This window comes from Acartia tonsa, chromosome 3 (assembly GCF_053477335.1).
Source record: "Acartia tonsa isolate MP-2025a chromosome 3, ASM5347733v1, whole genome shotgun sequence".
NCBI classification, from domain to species: Eukaryota; Metazoa; Arthropoda; class Copepoda; order Calanoida; family Acartiidae; genus Acartia; species Acartia tonsa.
In genome coordinates this window covers 25,622,651-25,638,277 of record NC_137262.1, presented here as the reverse complement: position 1 = coordinate 25,638,277, position 15,627 = coordinate 25,622,651, and the positions used below count along the sequence as shown (strand labels likewise).

At 31.4% G+C, this 15,627-nt stretch overlaps 2 protein-coding genes across 2 annotated transcripts; one reads left to right on the top strand and one right to left on the bottom strand.

Moving 5' to 3' along the window:
* Positions 1-2,444: 2,444 nt before the first annotated feature.
* Positions 2,445-9,243, top strand: Ipp (inositol polyphosphate 1-phosphatase). The gene is made up of 13 exons (XM_080153318.1): positions 2,445-2,637; positions 2,964-3,023; positions 3,296-3,411; positions 3,788-3,880; positions 4,177-4,210; positions 4,991-5,081; positions 5,373-5,440; positions 5,727-5,793; positions 5,982-6,139; positions 6,425-6,484; positions 6,654-6,738; positions 8,269-8,348; positions 8,767-9,243. Exons 1-13 carry the CDS (start codon positions 2,596-2,598, stop codon positions 8,896-8,898), a joined length of 1,086 nt encoding a protein of 361 aa, XP_080009444.1. The 5' UTR covers positions 2,445-2,595; the 3' UTR covers positions 8,899-9,243.
* Positions 9,244-9,416: 173 nt separating this feature from the next.
* LOC145313748 (organic cation transporter protein-like) lies at positions 9,417-14,196 on the bottom strand. The gene is made up of 12 exons (XM_080153316.1): positions 14,174-14,196; positions 14,044-14,092; positions 13,908-13,972; positions 13,513-13,606; positions 13,169-13,283; positions 12,652-12,776; positions 12,337-12,467; positions 11,735-11,863; positions 11,482-11,631; positions 10,382-10,477; positions 9,903-9,964; positions 9,417-9,697 (listed from the first exon to the last, which is right to left on the bottom strand). Exons 2-12 carry the CDS (start codon positions 14,073-14,075, stop codon positions 9,602-9,604), a joined length of 1,095 nt encoding a protein of 364 aa, XP_080009442.1. The 5' UTR covers positions 14,076-14,092; positions 14,174-14,196; the 3' UTR covers positions 9,417-9,601.
* Between the last annotated feature and the right edge of the window lie 1,431 nt (positions 14,197-15,627).

Here is a 15,627-nt window from a genome sequence, read left to right as displayed (position 1 = left end):
CTTTTTAGTAAGCAATATTCTGGGCCATAATTGTTTGAAAATTAGTTTCGCTATATTGTATAAATAGCATATAAGACTTGAGCAAGAAAGGAAATAGGTTTTATTAATGAATGAGGCACAAATCTAACATTTATACTTCTTACAATATTTTCAACATAATGCAACATTAAATAGTATAAAAAGTTGAACCGGTAAAAAGTTAACCTTAATCTATGATTAGGGTTGGTCCTTGTGGCCGTTCATCCATCTTTATGCCGTTAATATTAATATTAATAAACAGGAACTTCTACTTTTTCCTCTACCATGAGGTTGGTTTGTAAAATCTAAATCTATGTGCAAGCAAATGAAGCCAAACAACGTTTGTCTGAGCGTTTAATTTGATGGGCTACACTTTCATATACGTTAAAAATCAAAACCCAAAACAAAACAAAAATAATAAATTTCTTTATCCTGAAATGTGACACTTTGACTTTAGAAAGCAGTTGACTACCTAATTGAATTATATCGGCTAAGCCCCTAGAAGCCTTTTGGGAAGTTAAGGTCGGGAATTGGAAAGTCACCCCCTCTCTCTATTAAATTTTTGTTTTAAAAGTAAAGCCAAATTCGTATGGGTTGTCAGTTTTTTTTTATTTTTTTTTGGGGGGGGGGGTAAATGTATCTTTCCTCAAAATAGTTAAAAACCTTTCTTGGAACTATGAGAAGCTAGACTGGAGGAGATGAAAAACCATGTCTGTTTAGCGAGAACCTTCGGTACATACTGAAAGACACAGATCGTGTTATTTAATATAAGGATTATTTGACATACTATTCAGAGGTCTACTTGCTATGTCGTCTGTCAATAAAGTGATCTTTGTTGTAAAATGTAATATAATTGGTCAGTACACCTGATAGTATCATAACACAGGGATCTTAATGGATAAGCCAATGGAAAATATTGGTTAAAAAGTTTAGACACTACTGGTTTGTACAAGCTAATTAAGATTTGATGAAAAGTCTCAATTTTTAGCGTTTATAAACTTGTTGGACGTGAGTTATAAAACTTTGAGCCTATTATAATTTAAAATCCATTGTCCCCTACCTCCCTGATATTACAACACACACTACTTTTTCCCCCGCCAATTACTGTTCTACAGAACCAAAAAAAAGTTTGCCCAGATATTTGCAATTTCCTTCAAAGGTCACTCTGTGTTTTTGTTGTATGTAAGTATACAGTTGTGAAGAGTTGTAGGCGGTTTCCCCCAATGTACCTAGTCAAGCACAACACCCCCTTCCCCCTATGTTAGGTTAGTTTTATTGAGTATTGGTTAACCCCATGGGGGTAGACGTTGCAGTTATAGTACCTACAGTGCAGTGTAACCGCAGGGGTTATGTTAGCGTTGGGTTTAATTTTAATTGTTTCTTTTATTTCTATTTTTACACCATTTGCTGTTTTATATTTTATCGTTTTTTTTCTGGACAATTTTCAGGGCCAAAAAGCAGGAATTATTAATTCTTTTTTTAGCCTTTCCGAGGAAAACTGTCTATAGTAATATTAAATAATTATGCCAAATAACAAATTTAACAAATATTTATTTTTGCAGATTTCATACCTAATATGACATAGTAAATTATCTAAAAACTAGTGGCTACACCCCTAGAGTCTTCTTGGAGCCTTGAGATAGGGCAGTTCAGGGGGAAGCCAAACTCTGCCCATTTTCAATTCTAATCTTTAAAAAGGGAAAAGAAATCAAATAAGAGAAAATATTTTTAGTAGCAAGTTTTTCTTGGGATCGTAATTATGTCCTCATCCAAAATATTTATAAACCTTCCCTAGACCTATAAGAAGATAAATTGTAAAGGAGAATCACATCGGTTCAGTATTTAGCAAGATTCTACGGTACAGACAGACAGACTCGCATACATCATGTTACTTTTATATAAGGATAACCTTACATATAAACATTTACAAAACATCAAAATATTGATTTCATAGGATGTCCCTTTGAGTGCAAAAATTATGTAAATGCTTGCAAATTTTTAACAATTGAGAGAATCAATTTTGTGCAAAAACCTTACAGTGCATTGTACAACATGTTATGTATACATTTTACAAAAAGAATCAATTCTTTTTTATCTAAAAAGATAGAAAAAAAATATTCATTCTGAACATTAATGCGAATTTAGTATTAAATCTGATCTTTATAGTGAAGATGTCAAATTTTATTAAATTGCCAATTTAGTTTAGAATTAATTTTGACTAAATTATATTTTAACCATACAATAAAACTTATATACAAAATATATATTCTGTTGGCCTACTGACAGTTTACTTTATTTTCTATAGCTTGATTTTATCCATATTAATATTTTACAAGCAAGTTCTTATAATAGTTTTGAAAAAAAGTTGAATAGAAGACGACATTTTGGCGCCAAAACTTTTTTCCAGTCAGCTGATCTATGTAAACAAAAGATTATCTGCTAGCAGAGAGAAAACAGTAAGATTAAGAGGTTGTACTATAAAGGACAGAGAAACCTTACAGTTTTCCTAATTTCCATACATTGATGTGCTAATAGTGATGATATGGAATAAAAGATGAATTGTTAAATAGTTATAAAATGTCATCTCTTCTAACAACTTTGTATTTCTCATGTCTAAAGGTATGGTATATCTTATGAAATAAACAAATAATCTTGAAAGCTATTATATTTAGACTGCAATTTACTGATCATTTTCTAGTCAAATGTATTTTTATCAAAACAAAATTAAACAGAATTATTTTTCAAACATTGTATGGAAGTAACAGGATGGCTATACATCTGTCTGTCTGTGTAGCAAAGTATCTCTCTAAGGTCCAGTGAAGGTTCATAACTGTTAAAAGTTGGTCTACCATGGAACATACTTTTAAGAGAAATTTGCCTTTTAACAAATGCCCCTGTCTATTCCTACCTCGATTACTCTATAATTAATGTTTTCTTTATATTAGGCAAACAGCATAGCAGTTGCTTGCAGACAAAAGCCAGAGCTTTTAGCATTACTAACTCAGGTATTTTATACATAACAAAGTATGCATGTTTAGTAAAATTTTTATAGATATTAGAATTATTATTCCAGTATGGCTTCAAAATTGATTAATATCTGCTGGATTAGAACCGGTTCTAAGTCATACTGAAAAATCATGTATTGTATTATATCTATTTTTCTACGGGTATAAAAATGTACAATCATAATATCAAAACCAGTTTTGTTAGCCCGTGCCTTCGGCATTGCGAGGTTGATAAAACTAGTTTTAATCTTTAATTGTATATTTATAATAAGGAAAAGAAGGATGGAGAGAAGAATGAAAAATTTGATCATGATTTCAAGACTCTGGCAGATGTTCTTATACAAGAAGTTGTCAGATATGAAATAAGCAAACTTTCTCCTGATTTAGGGTAATTATAATTTTGTTACTTTAGTCCAAAGAAATATTATTTTGTAAACCTTGTATAAAAGTTAGAGAATATCGTCTGTCTGTGTCCAATATTGTTCTCCTTTACACAGTGATCTTTTTATAGTTTCAAAGAATCATAAAAGAAATTGCCCTTGGAAAAAAATAGCTATAACCAAAAATATTCTTTGCTTCCTAATCCTTTAGAGGGTGTAGCCGCTAGTATTCACACACAGAAGCTTGCAGATGGGGGTTGTCTCAATCGCACTTGCAAATTTGCACTCCTCTTTAATTAGACTTTTAAAGGGAAGTCAAAATTTAGCAAAAATCTGTCTAAGCTACTGTACACACATAATAAATAATCAATTTACTTCTCATAGAAAGAATATTTATGGAGAAGAAACAAATACCTTTACAAATAATCTGAACCAAACAGTTCAACTTATAATCAATGATGATACTGAAAACACGAGGTAAATTAAAGTTCTTTTTCAATATATAATTTATTAGTAGCCTGACTGAATACTTTTCAATTCACGTTGTATGTCTGTCCATAACACTACAGTGAAATCGTTATCTTTTTATCAAAAATGTTCTGTTATATATCACGTTTTCTTTTTATGTCTTTTTATGAACAATGAAACATCTGCACTATAACCTATTCTCTTTGTCTATCCATATTTTTTTTTTGCTACTTATGGATATTTTCATCCTTGTTTTCTTATATTTGAACACATATTTTGTTTTATAATTCATGTTAATATTTAAGGAATCTGTTGGAAGCTGTAATTAATGGAGAAAAGGTAAGATAAAATATATTTTATTGAATTTATAATAAGTAACATAGTAGTTATTTATCGCACCGTATTATAGACAGCTTTCCGCGAATAGTAGAATGGTTAATAGTAAGATTAATGCCAAATTAGTGATTTTCCATTGATTATTCGTGAAATTTTGTCTGTAATACGGAGCTATACATGGTTTTTCAGTATAGCTGAGATTCGAACAAGTTCTAATCCAGCGGATATTAATCGGTTTTGAAGCTATAATAGAAATCAATTTTAACATTCTAGTAAGAACAATCTAAATTATTGAGTTATACTACACACGGTTGGTTTTTTATTAAATGAATAAGTTAGGGTACAATGTTTGGCACTTTCGATATAAGTAAATGATAATAAAAAACCCATAGAATGCGATAATAACTTCAGAAAAATCGAAGAAAATAGTTTTCATACTTAATTAACGTTTTTAAGTTTTTCTTCAAAAAGTTTAGATAAGATGCCTTTAAAAGTCGTCTATGATTTTGTCAGGGATAAAAATATAACTTTAAAATAAGAATTACAACATATTTTTTCAATTAGTACAAAGTAAAATTTTGAACATTTTTTTGATCAGTATATTTTTTAAAATGTGAATTAGAAACCTGAATATTTTATCATGAAAATTGTGTTATGATTTGATTGTCTGCTAGATTACAAGAAAAAAGATACTGACAGTACTTGTTGGTTCTTTAAAAAAAATTAGGTAGATTACTTTCAGAACCCCTCTTTTACAGTAAAACAAAATAAAAATTACTTTAGAGTGTTGCAAATATCTTAGCCGAAGAAGCTCATAAACCATTCCAAGTACCTCAGAACATTAACCAACAACTAGAAGCTGTTTGTAATAAAGGTTTGTTTTGATAATTTATAGAAAACTGGCGGATACGCCCCTTTTAGCCCTATAGAAGCACTTTGGTGGAAGGGATATTTTTTCTCTTGGCACGGTTTAGGAATTCTATATACCCCAAAATAGTTCTAAACTTTTCTTGGACCTATAAGAAGCTACAATGTAAAGGAGAACTATATATGTCTAGAATTTGGAGAGATCTTAAGAAACCGACAGATAGATAGACATCCTGTTACTTTTATATAAGGATTTTATATAAATAAACATAAAATTGCTATAATTATTTTCAATTAGATTTTGTTGATTTGACCAAGTTTGGTGTCTGGATTGATCCTATTGATGGAACTTCTCAATATATCAAGGTACCAATAGTTATTATAGACAGTTTTCCGCGAATATTAAAAGGAAAAAATAAAAGATTAAAATCAGTTTTGTTAGCCTTGAGGTTCCGGAGGCCCGGGCTAACAAAACTGGTATTAATTTTATGATTTTTGTTTTAAAATTTGTAATATGATTTTTATCCAGTGCAGTGGATATTAATCGTTTTCGAAGCCATACTAGAAAATTAATTATTAACGATAAAATATTTGTTTAGTCATGGGGTAATAAAAAAATACTTAATAAGAATTGATAATTTTATCATTTTAGGGAATAGAAAAATTGGATGAAAATGGTTATCCATTAAAAGGATTAAAAGTAGCTACAGTATTAATAGGTAAAAATCTTAATGTCATATTTTCACTTTAGTTGTACCATACCAGAAAATAATATTAAAAAAACTTTTTTCCTGGACATATGAGAAGCTTCCCTGTAAAGGAGAACAATATAGGATCAGCGGTTAGAACAGACTTACTTTTATAAAAGGATTATTCGCTGGTGATTCCTTAAAGGATTCATTTTTAGGTGTATATGACAGAGAAACAGGACAACCTGTCATGGGTGTAGTTGGTACTCCATTTACAGAAGATCCTGATAAACAAATCATCTTAGCAACTTGTATTTCATCTACTTTTATTCTACCACAGTCGATTCAGTCTCCACAAGAAAGAAGCAAACCAAAGGTAGTATATCTAACAAATATTATTAATTTAGACCAATTCAAGAGAGATCAACCTATTTTTAGGGAGGGAGGGGACAATATGTCAATTACAGTTGTACCTAAAGTTTCATAAAAACGTTATTTTTTAGTAGGCTCAAAACTTTGGGTAGGTTTTTAATTGAATTTTAGGCGGTTGGTTACAAATTGTACACAACCCATAATTGTACATAATCTATTTTTCTGGTAATTTTGTTTATCGTAATTTAGGATGTATATCAATTTTTCCTCCATTGTCTTATCCCTTTAGATTGTAATTGGTTCGTCAGAAAGTCCAGAAATATTGAAAAAGTTAGAGACTGAATTTCAGGTAAAAACAATATGTGGTAGAAAATCATAAAATCTTTACACAAAAAATCAAACAATCTTAGGTATCTTAAATACCATCTTAAAATACGCCGTAACTTTATGGGTTGACTGACGGACAGACAGACAAAGTGATTTATAGAGTAGCTTTGCTACAAATAATTTTTATTTAGATAATACAGGCTGGGGGAGCTGGTCATAAGATTATGATGGTTGTCCATGGAGTTGTAGATTTATACTTCAATTCTACCCCTTCAGGTACAAAAAAAAATGTAGATAAGGTTGAAATTTAAATATTATAGCTATTTCTCATCCTATTAACAAAGTAGAATGATGTCTTTCCGACCGTCCGTCTGAAGCTTAAGATCTCGGTAACCACTGAACCGATTGGATTCTACTCTTCAGGGTATATTTTCTTGGGGGGTGGGACACCCAAAACCTCCCCAAAAACAAAAAATAACCCCACCATTTTTGTTTTGTTTTTAGGCAGTCATTTCAAAATAAGTGGCACCACCAGAAATACTTAATTTTTTTTTTAAATTACCTCCTGGAGCAAAGCCCCTAGAGGCTAGAGGCGAAGCCGTTAGTATAAAAAAAGTAACAGGATGTATCGATCTGTCTATGTGTCTGTGTATAGGATCTTAGAAACTTCTAAATCGATGTGGTTTTCTATAAAATTGTAGTTTTTTTAAAATTAGTTAAACCCCCCCCCCCCCAAAAAAAAAGTTACATTATTAATTAACTAGCGGTTTCGCCCCTAGCCTCTAGGGGCTTTTTCCCAATGAGGTAATTTTTAAAAAAGTATAAAAAAAATAAATACCTAAAAAAAATTTTAAAAAAAGAGTTAAAAAAATATAAAAAAATTGAAGAAAAAAAAAATATAAAAAATTAAAATTAAAATTAAATTTATGCTGCCCATTTTTTTTCTGCCCAAGAAAATAGCTTAAAACCACCACAGGACCAATAGGTATATATGTATATACATAGGTAAGAGTAGAATCCGATCGGTTCAGTGGTTACCGAGATCTTAAGGGACAGACGGACGGACGGACAGACAGACATCGTTCTACTTTGTATTATAGATAAACATTTGTTTTTTTGTGAAACACCTGATAATCTCGTCAAATGCTTTGAGATAAACAAATTCATTGCATCGTTATTTGTATGGCTTTAATCTTTGACAAATCTATGAATATGTAATTTTACTAATTTAGAAAATATAATAATAGTTATTTCTCGCATCGTATTATAAACGGCTTTCCGCGGATATAGAATGTACAACTATAAGATGAAAACCAGTTTTTTAGCCCCTAGGTGCCGGGTACATTTTTATATTCGTAGAAAGCTGGTTATATTACGATTCTAGACATAGTTTTTTCGTATGGATGAGAACCGGTTCCTATCTACCGGATTCGAATTAATACGAGAAATTTTGTTCATAAGTCAGTAAAAGTTAAATGTAATTTCGATTTTAGTAGCGCAACTGTTCTATGATATTGCACTAAATATAATTTAAATTTGTTTTCCAGTATGGCTTCGAAACTGATAAATATCCGCTGGATTAGAACCGGTTCTCAGCCATACAAAAAAAACTCATGTATAGCATTGTGTAAGACAATTACCGATAATATTAAAATAAAAATCATAAAATTAATACCAGTTTTGTTAGCCAGGTCCTTCAGCCCCTCGGTGCTAATAATACTGATTATAGACTAATATTTTTTTTTATTTTAATATCCGCAGAAAGCTGTCTTTAACACGATGGGATAAAGAACCATTTTTCTTCAGTATTTTACTGGGATACATGCGGACCTCATGCCATTCTCAAGGCTCTGGGAGGTGATATTTTAACCTTCCAAGGATTTCAGGTAAAATATTTCAACTTTTGTCCAACAAATGGATATAAATTACGTGAATCAGTTTGTTAATGCACTAGTAGGGGAAAGGGGTATCGTTATTCTAGCCAGCTGCGATTGATATTTTATCAGAGACACGCTAATATGGTGCAAAATCCAACTAATACTATATCGATTCTATAAATATTGATATGCAACATTTCTTTACAATATTAAGTTGCGACTATATGACTTAAATAAAAGTGGTCGTGGCTGACATTTACAATTAATATCCAATTTTAAAATTAATATTTACGTCGACTATATGCTTCAATAAAAAGTGCTCGTAGCTGATCTAATAGCTGATTAATTTTTTTCTCATTATTTTTCGACTTGATTACCTTATTCCAAGCGACTCAACAAAATTATCTAAAAACATAAATTTTCTTAGGAGATTGTTTACAATGATGCCAAGGACAAGAGTGAAGCTGCCCATACAAACGGAATTGTTGCATTTAGAGATACAAAAATACTTGATTTGTTTAAATCTAAAGTTGCTGCTACTGAAAAAGTTTGGATTTAATTGCTAATGTGAATTTTAAAATCTTGATTATCTATGTATAACTTTTAATTGCACTTTAATAGAAAAGAATATACATATGTATTATATATATTAAGAATTATATTAGATTATTTCAAAAGGTTGTAATCGTATAGTTGGGACGTTGCCGTTCCTGCAACTGGCAGAAATACAGTGGATGTATTTTTGTGAAAATTGTTTGTCTGGATGTAAATTCGACAGTAATTTGCTATATATCGTAGGTATGCTGACAAATATACATCTAACACAGGCATTTAAACATCCAAAATATTTTGTAATTATGTAAGGCAATAAATTATAATTTTATCAATAAACGGATGAATTAAATATTTATTTATATTATTTGTAATAATTAGCAAGAGGAATGTCACCCTATATAAAAAAATTAAAAAACATACAATAATTGTAAACGATAAAAAGATTATAAACGTTAAGTTTTGAGATCCAGATTTCCAGGAAATGGCTCCTCATATTTTAAAATTAAGTCAATAAAAATCATATCAGTTTTATTTATCATTTATTGTAAGATTAAATTATCAAAATATTAGAAAAAAAATAAAAAAATAAAAGATTTACACATGGGTTAGCAGATCTAAGCCAAAAAGTAACAAATCATTAGTTTAAAATTTAAAATAAAAAACGATGTTAACCAAAAAGTAACATACGATCATTTACATTTTTTTGTTTAAATTTTTTCATATAATTCAAGATCAGCATTAGTTTTTTGTGAAGATTTCTTCTTGGATGGAAAGATACTCACTAACTCTAATTTTTCTGATTCCTGAAATTTGTTAAAACACTTAAACACTAAACTTCATGAACCATCTAATCAAAATTCAAAAGTCTCCAAAGTTGTTATGCCAACGAAAAGAAAAACGTTATTTTAAAACTTTGGGGACTAGTGTGATAAACAGCCCATTGTCCCATCTCTCTCATCTTTCCAATCATTCTTTTTCATTTTCTTGTATTGATTATGAAATATTTACCTGGATTGTGTATGGTAGTTCAGTACCCAAAGTTTCAGGAAGCATGAAAGCAATAGTTCCAGCTAAAACAATTTAAAACGGTTCAAAGTACAAGAGAAAATGTTTGACCCTAGCTAAATCGTAAAACTGTATTTGTAGCAAGAAAAGTTATTAAATGCCTGAGCAATGGTCATGCCAATTAAATAATTCAAATTATAGGATTGAATTATGGCAGGAATTATAGCCAACAAGTAAAATAAATCTGAAATAAAAATTGGGGGACAGATAAAAAAAGGTCATTAATTCTACTAAGTGTTCCCCCCCAACAACGGCTAAAATCATGTTTAGGTTTTGAGATTTAAAAAAAATTAACTTAGTTGTTGGTATAAGATGGGATTATAGATGTCTGTATGGACTAGTAATCAACTGAAACAAATGTTCGCTGGGCACTTGAGGGAAAGCACCAAAACTGTTAAAAAAAGAAGAAGAGAAGTACCAACCTAGAATAGCATTGATACCAAAGATTCCAACAGGAATATAGGGATGGTATTCTGTCAACTTTCCAACCCAGGGAGCTATGATTCCTCCTATTCTTCCTATAATAAAAATATTTATAACAGAGGATGGTATTCTGTCAACTTTCCAACCCAGGGAGCTATGATTCCTCCTATTCTTCCTATAATAAAAATATTTATATAATATAGGGATGGTATTCTGTCAGCTTTCCAACCCAGGGAGCTATGATTCCTCCTATTCTTCCTATAATAAAAATATTTATAACAGAGGATGGTATTCTGTCAGCTTTCCAACCCAGGGAGCTATGATTCCTCCTATTCTTCCTATAATAAAAATATTTATAACAGAGGATGGTATTCTGTCAGCTTTCCAACCAAGGGAGCTATGATTCCTCCTATTCTTCCTATAATAAAAATATTTATAACAGAGGATGGTATTCTGTCAGCTTTCCAACCAAGGGAGCTATGATTCCTCCTATTCTTCCTATAATAAAAATATTTATAACAGAGGATGGTATTCTGTCAGCTTTCCAACCCAGGGAGCTATGATTCCTCCTATTCTTCCTATAATAAAAATATTTATAACACAGGATGGTATTCTGTCAGCTTTATAGTAAAAAATTAAGACTAACTTACTAATATCCATATACTAAAGTAACAGGATGTCTGTGTGTGTGTTTGTGTGTGTGTTTGTACCGAAGGATCTCACTAACCGCTCAACCGATCGGATTCTCCTTTACAGGGTAGATTCTCATAGGTCCTGGGAAGGTTTACAACTATTTTGGGGGAGGGTACCACCACCCTTCCAAGAGAAATCACAATTGGACACCCCTAACCCCCCCAAAAAAAATTCTTTTTAAAACTTAAATTAGATTAGTGGGGTCGACTACTCCCCCCCCCCAAAAAAAAGAAACAACAAATTTTTTCTTTTAAATCTAAAATACGAAAAATTGGTTTGATCAAACCTCTTGAAGCAAAGCCCCTAGAGGCTAGGGGCGAAACCGCTAGTAATAAATAAAGTAATAATAGACAGACCAACAAGCATACAAACTTGTATGATAGCCATTTAACTAAATGAAACTAACCTAAGAATGAAGCACCGCCAATAGCTGAAGTTCTAATCTCTGTTGGTACAAGTTCAGCTGCGTAAACAAAGATGGCACCAAAAGAGAATGTGACGCATGTCTTTCCAAGAAGAGCCAACACCATGCAGGGCCAATCTTTGTGGTATACACCTAAATATAAATAGGGTTATTATCACAAAATCTTTAAATTTTGTTTGTTATTAAGTTAAATCTGGTTGTTTCAAGAGAATGGAATATGTATAGAAATAATTACCTCTAGGTACAAATGAAACAGAAAGTAAGAAGAGTCCAGATAGAATAAGTGAGGAACCATAAGGAATTCTTCTACCATATTTGGACAGGATGTAGATTGCTGCACCATAAGCAGGAATCTCTAACAATCCTAAATTTGAAGAAAGAAAAATTCATAAAGTAAAATGTAAATATGATTGCTATGAAAATATTTTCTTAGGGGTGTCTTTTTATTGGGAGGGAGGAGATACCTTCCTCTAGAATTTTTAAAAACATTCCCTGGACTTTCACCCTAAAGGAGAACCATATCAACAGTTAGTAAGATCCTTTGTTACAGTCAAAAAAGCTTTCTACTATATATAATTGGATAAGAGGTGTATTAAGTTTCAAATGTAATTTTTCCCCCTTTCTTCCTCCAAGAAAAGTTTTTGATGTAATAAACAAAAGATTTTTATGTCTTTCCTTTTCCTTACGGCTAAGATGACAAAATTTCTCAATCTATATTTGTGCAAACTTTGTCTAAATAGAAAACTATTTAATTATATATAATTAATTAAAGATGTTATTCATTATTCTGATTATGAGCTACAAACATTTCATAATTAAAACATAATACATATGTACCTGAAGCTGTAAAATTGATGAATACATCTCCACCCAACTCTTCTGTATTGAGTGTAAGTCCCCAATAAAGAAAAGTATTCACAAAGAAATTATAATACAAAATCAGAATTTTCTTTCTCATGTTTGGGGTCCTGAAAAGTTAAATTATTTTCTTAAAATTGTACCAATGGGCATGGCCTGTAAAAGCATTTAGAGAGAGTGAACCCAATCTTACTAATTTCATTCTTTTAATAAATTATTACAACAAAATCAACTTAAAAGATATAAGATACAATGATAAAATAAAAATATATATAAATAAAATTTTTAACTCACTTGAATAAATCCAAGAAGGTAACTTTAGAATCAGTTTCCTCAGTTTTCTTGACAGGTTTGGGCTTCCAGCTTTCTGGCAAAGGTTTATTGTTTGCAATGGCTGCGGCTCTCATAATTACCTCTGCCTAAAACAAACAATCAAATTATATACTGAGGATATAGACATGACATGACCTTGTTTAATATTCCTTTGAAGCCATCTTGGGGACTCTGGTACAAGCCATATCATTAGCAGGGCAGACATAGATATAACATTACCTCCTCTAGTCTTCCTTAGGATAGGAGCCATCTGGGGGACTCTGGTACAAGCCATATCATTAGCAGGGCAGACATAGATATAACATTACCTCATCTAATCTTCCCTTGGATAGGAGACATCTGGGGGACTCTGGTACAAGCCAAATCTTAAGACATAGATATAACATTACCTCCACTAGCCTTCCTTTAGATAAGAGCCATCTCGGGGACTCGGGGACAAACCAAATTATAAGCAGTGCAGGCAAAGATATAACATTACCTCCTCTAGTCTTCCTTTGGACAGGAGCCATCTCGGGGACTCGGGTACAAGCCATATCATGAAAAGGGCAGACAGGGATGGCAGGGATATAACCAGGGTCAGGGTTCTCCAGGATCTAAAATAACCTGATAATATGTTTCAAGACGTCTATGATACCTTTTTTTTTTGGGGGGGGGGGGGGGGGGATAGAGTAATTCCTTAAACATTCTTGCTTGGTTTCCAAACCTAAAAAACAGGAAATATTTTTTTCTATTGCTAATTCAATCCAAGAAAAGTTCAAGTCAAGAGTAATCATATCATTTGTAGGATAAAAATACTGTTGGGATCTTAAAAATGTATACTACCTGATTAGGAAAGCAAGTAAAGCTAGGGACAACCATCCAGCCACCCAGAAATAATCCAATCCAATTCCAACAAAAGTGCCCCATTTTCCTCCAGCTACAAAATAAAATTTGAAGTTAAAATTTAGAATTACAAAAAATATTAATTCTTCTATAAAAGTCATCTGTGTCCGTGTGTGTATCAAAGTATCTTGCTAACCGCTGAACTGCTATGGTTTTCCTTAGCTTTGTGGAGTTTTCTAGGGTGGGGGGGGGGGGGGGGGGGGTCAGAACCGTCAAACTAAATAAGTTGGTAATACACCCATTCAGATTCTTTAACGCTGAAAGGTAATTAAATAACAAAAAGTATGTGTGTGGTTGGAGGCGTTCCATCTCTTTAATTAAGTTTAAAAACCTACCAAACTCAATTGAATATGTAAACTGTGTTTCAAAGATTCCAATGACAAAGAAGGCATTTAACACTCTAAAAGTAATTTAATTTTGTTAGAAAGAAAAATATGTTTTTTGAATTAAAAATTAGTTCTCTAAATTCACCTCATTAAACCAAAATATGTAAAAGAGGGCATCTGTGATGTAATTGTTCCTAAAAAACATATCTTTAAAATCATATAATTTTAATCATTAAAATTTGTTATATAATTTTGATGTTTTAACAAAATGTTACCTGTGACACCAGCCCCAACCAGCAAGGGTATGAGTACAGACTACCTTCCAAAGATATCCGCCAGTATTCCAAAAGTAAGGACCCCAAATATCATACCAAAAAAGTATAATGTTTGGGCAAAACCAACCAATGATTCATTCTCACATACAAGGTCAAAATCTCCTAAAAGTAATAAATTTTAAAATATTTTTCCTTACTTATTTTCTATACATATATCTACCTGTCTTCTAGTGTATTTTTATCTGATTCAGCTAATTTCTGCTTTTCTATCTTTCTAACGCTCTATGTATGTGTAATGTATAAATGTATATCTCATTCTATTAAAGTAGTTATATTAACTTGTAATTAATACTGTACTTCTGTATTTTTATCTATCTCTCTAACTGATTATCTATTTATTAACCAATAATAACAGATTGGAATTGAGATCATCATATTCCCATACTGTGAATGACTTTATCTATTTATCTATCTATCAGATTATTAAACTATTTATAAACCTGTTATAGTAGCTTGGAATTGAGATCTATCATACTCCCATTCAGTGCAAGACTGCATGTCTATTTCCTCTGGTATCAAATCTATATAAAATAAATAGCAAGTTTGACCTCTACATTACATTTGATTGTTATAATTTCCCTACAAAGATTACAAAGCTACTCGATAATTTTCTATTATTTCCCACCCCCCCCCCCTCCCCTTTTTATGACCAATGAATATATGATTTATAAAGATTTTCAAAGTCTATTTTCCATATTTTTTTTGCTATTATGATTATCAATTTATTGATGTTTTCATCCTTGTTTAATTTGTTTTCAATAGAAAAAAAATGTTAGTTGTAATTTCATTCCAGGCTCATTTATTTCAGATTGGGGAGGGGGAAAGGAAATGTAAGGTTAGCATGAAAACCCCCCTAAAAATTGCGTCAGGTATAAAATATTCACCCACCCAGCCATCACAATTTTTTCTAAAAAACGGATTAGGACACACTTTTTGGACAGCAGTATCTTTAATTGTTTCAAAATTTGGAAAGGGTAGCTTTTTACTTTGCTTAACCAGTGCGAGAGCCATAATCTCGTGGGGTTAAAAAGTACCTGATATAAACTAACCTAACCTGTTTTAAAGTAATGAACAAACAAACAAACAACTCACCCCCAAACTTTTTTTTTAAATTGGTGGTTTTTATCAGTGCTCAACAAGGTTTTTATGTGAAAGAGGGGGAAATTTAAATTTTTAAATTACCTGATTCATAATCAAAAGTGGTCCAATTGATTGCCCTGAAGTTTGATATGTCTCAATACTTTAATTACGAATTAATTTAACTAGAGGTAATGCAAATTGAGATTTTTTAACCTTACTTTCCCCATTAAATGTATAAATATTGATGTATATCCAGCAACTATCTGGATCCCCCTGTTGGAGACCTTTTTAATCTGCTCGCAAATTGCTTTTTG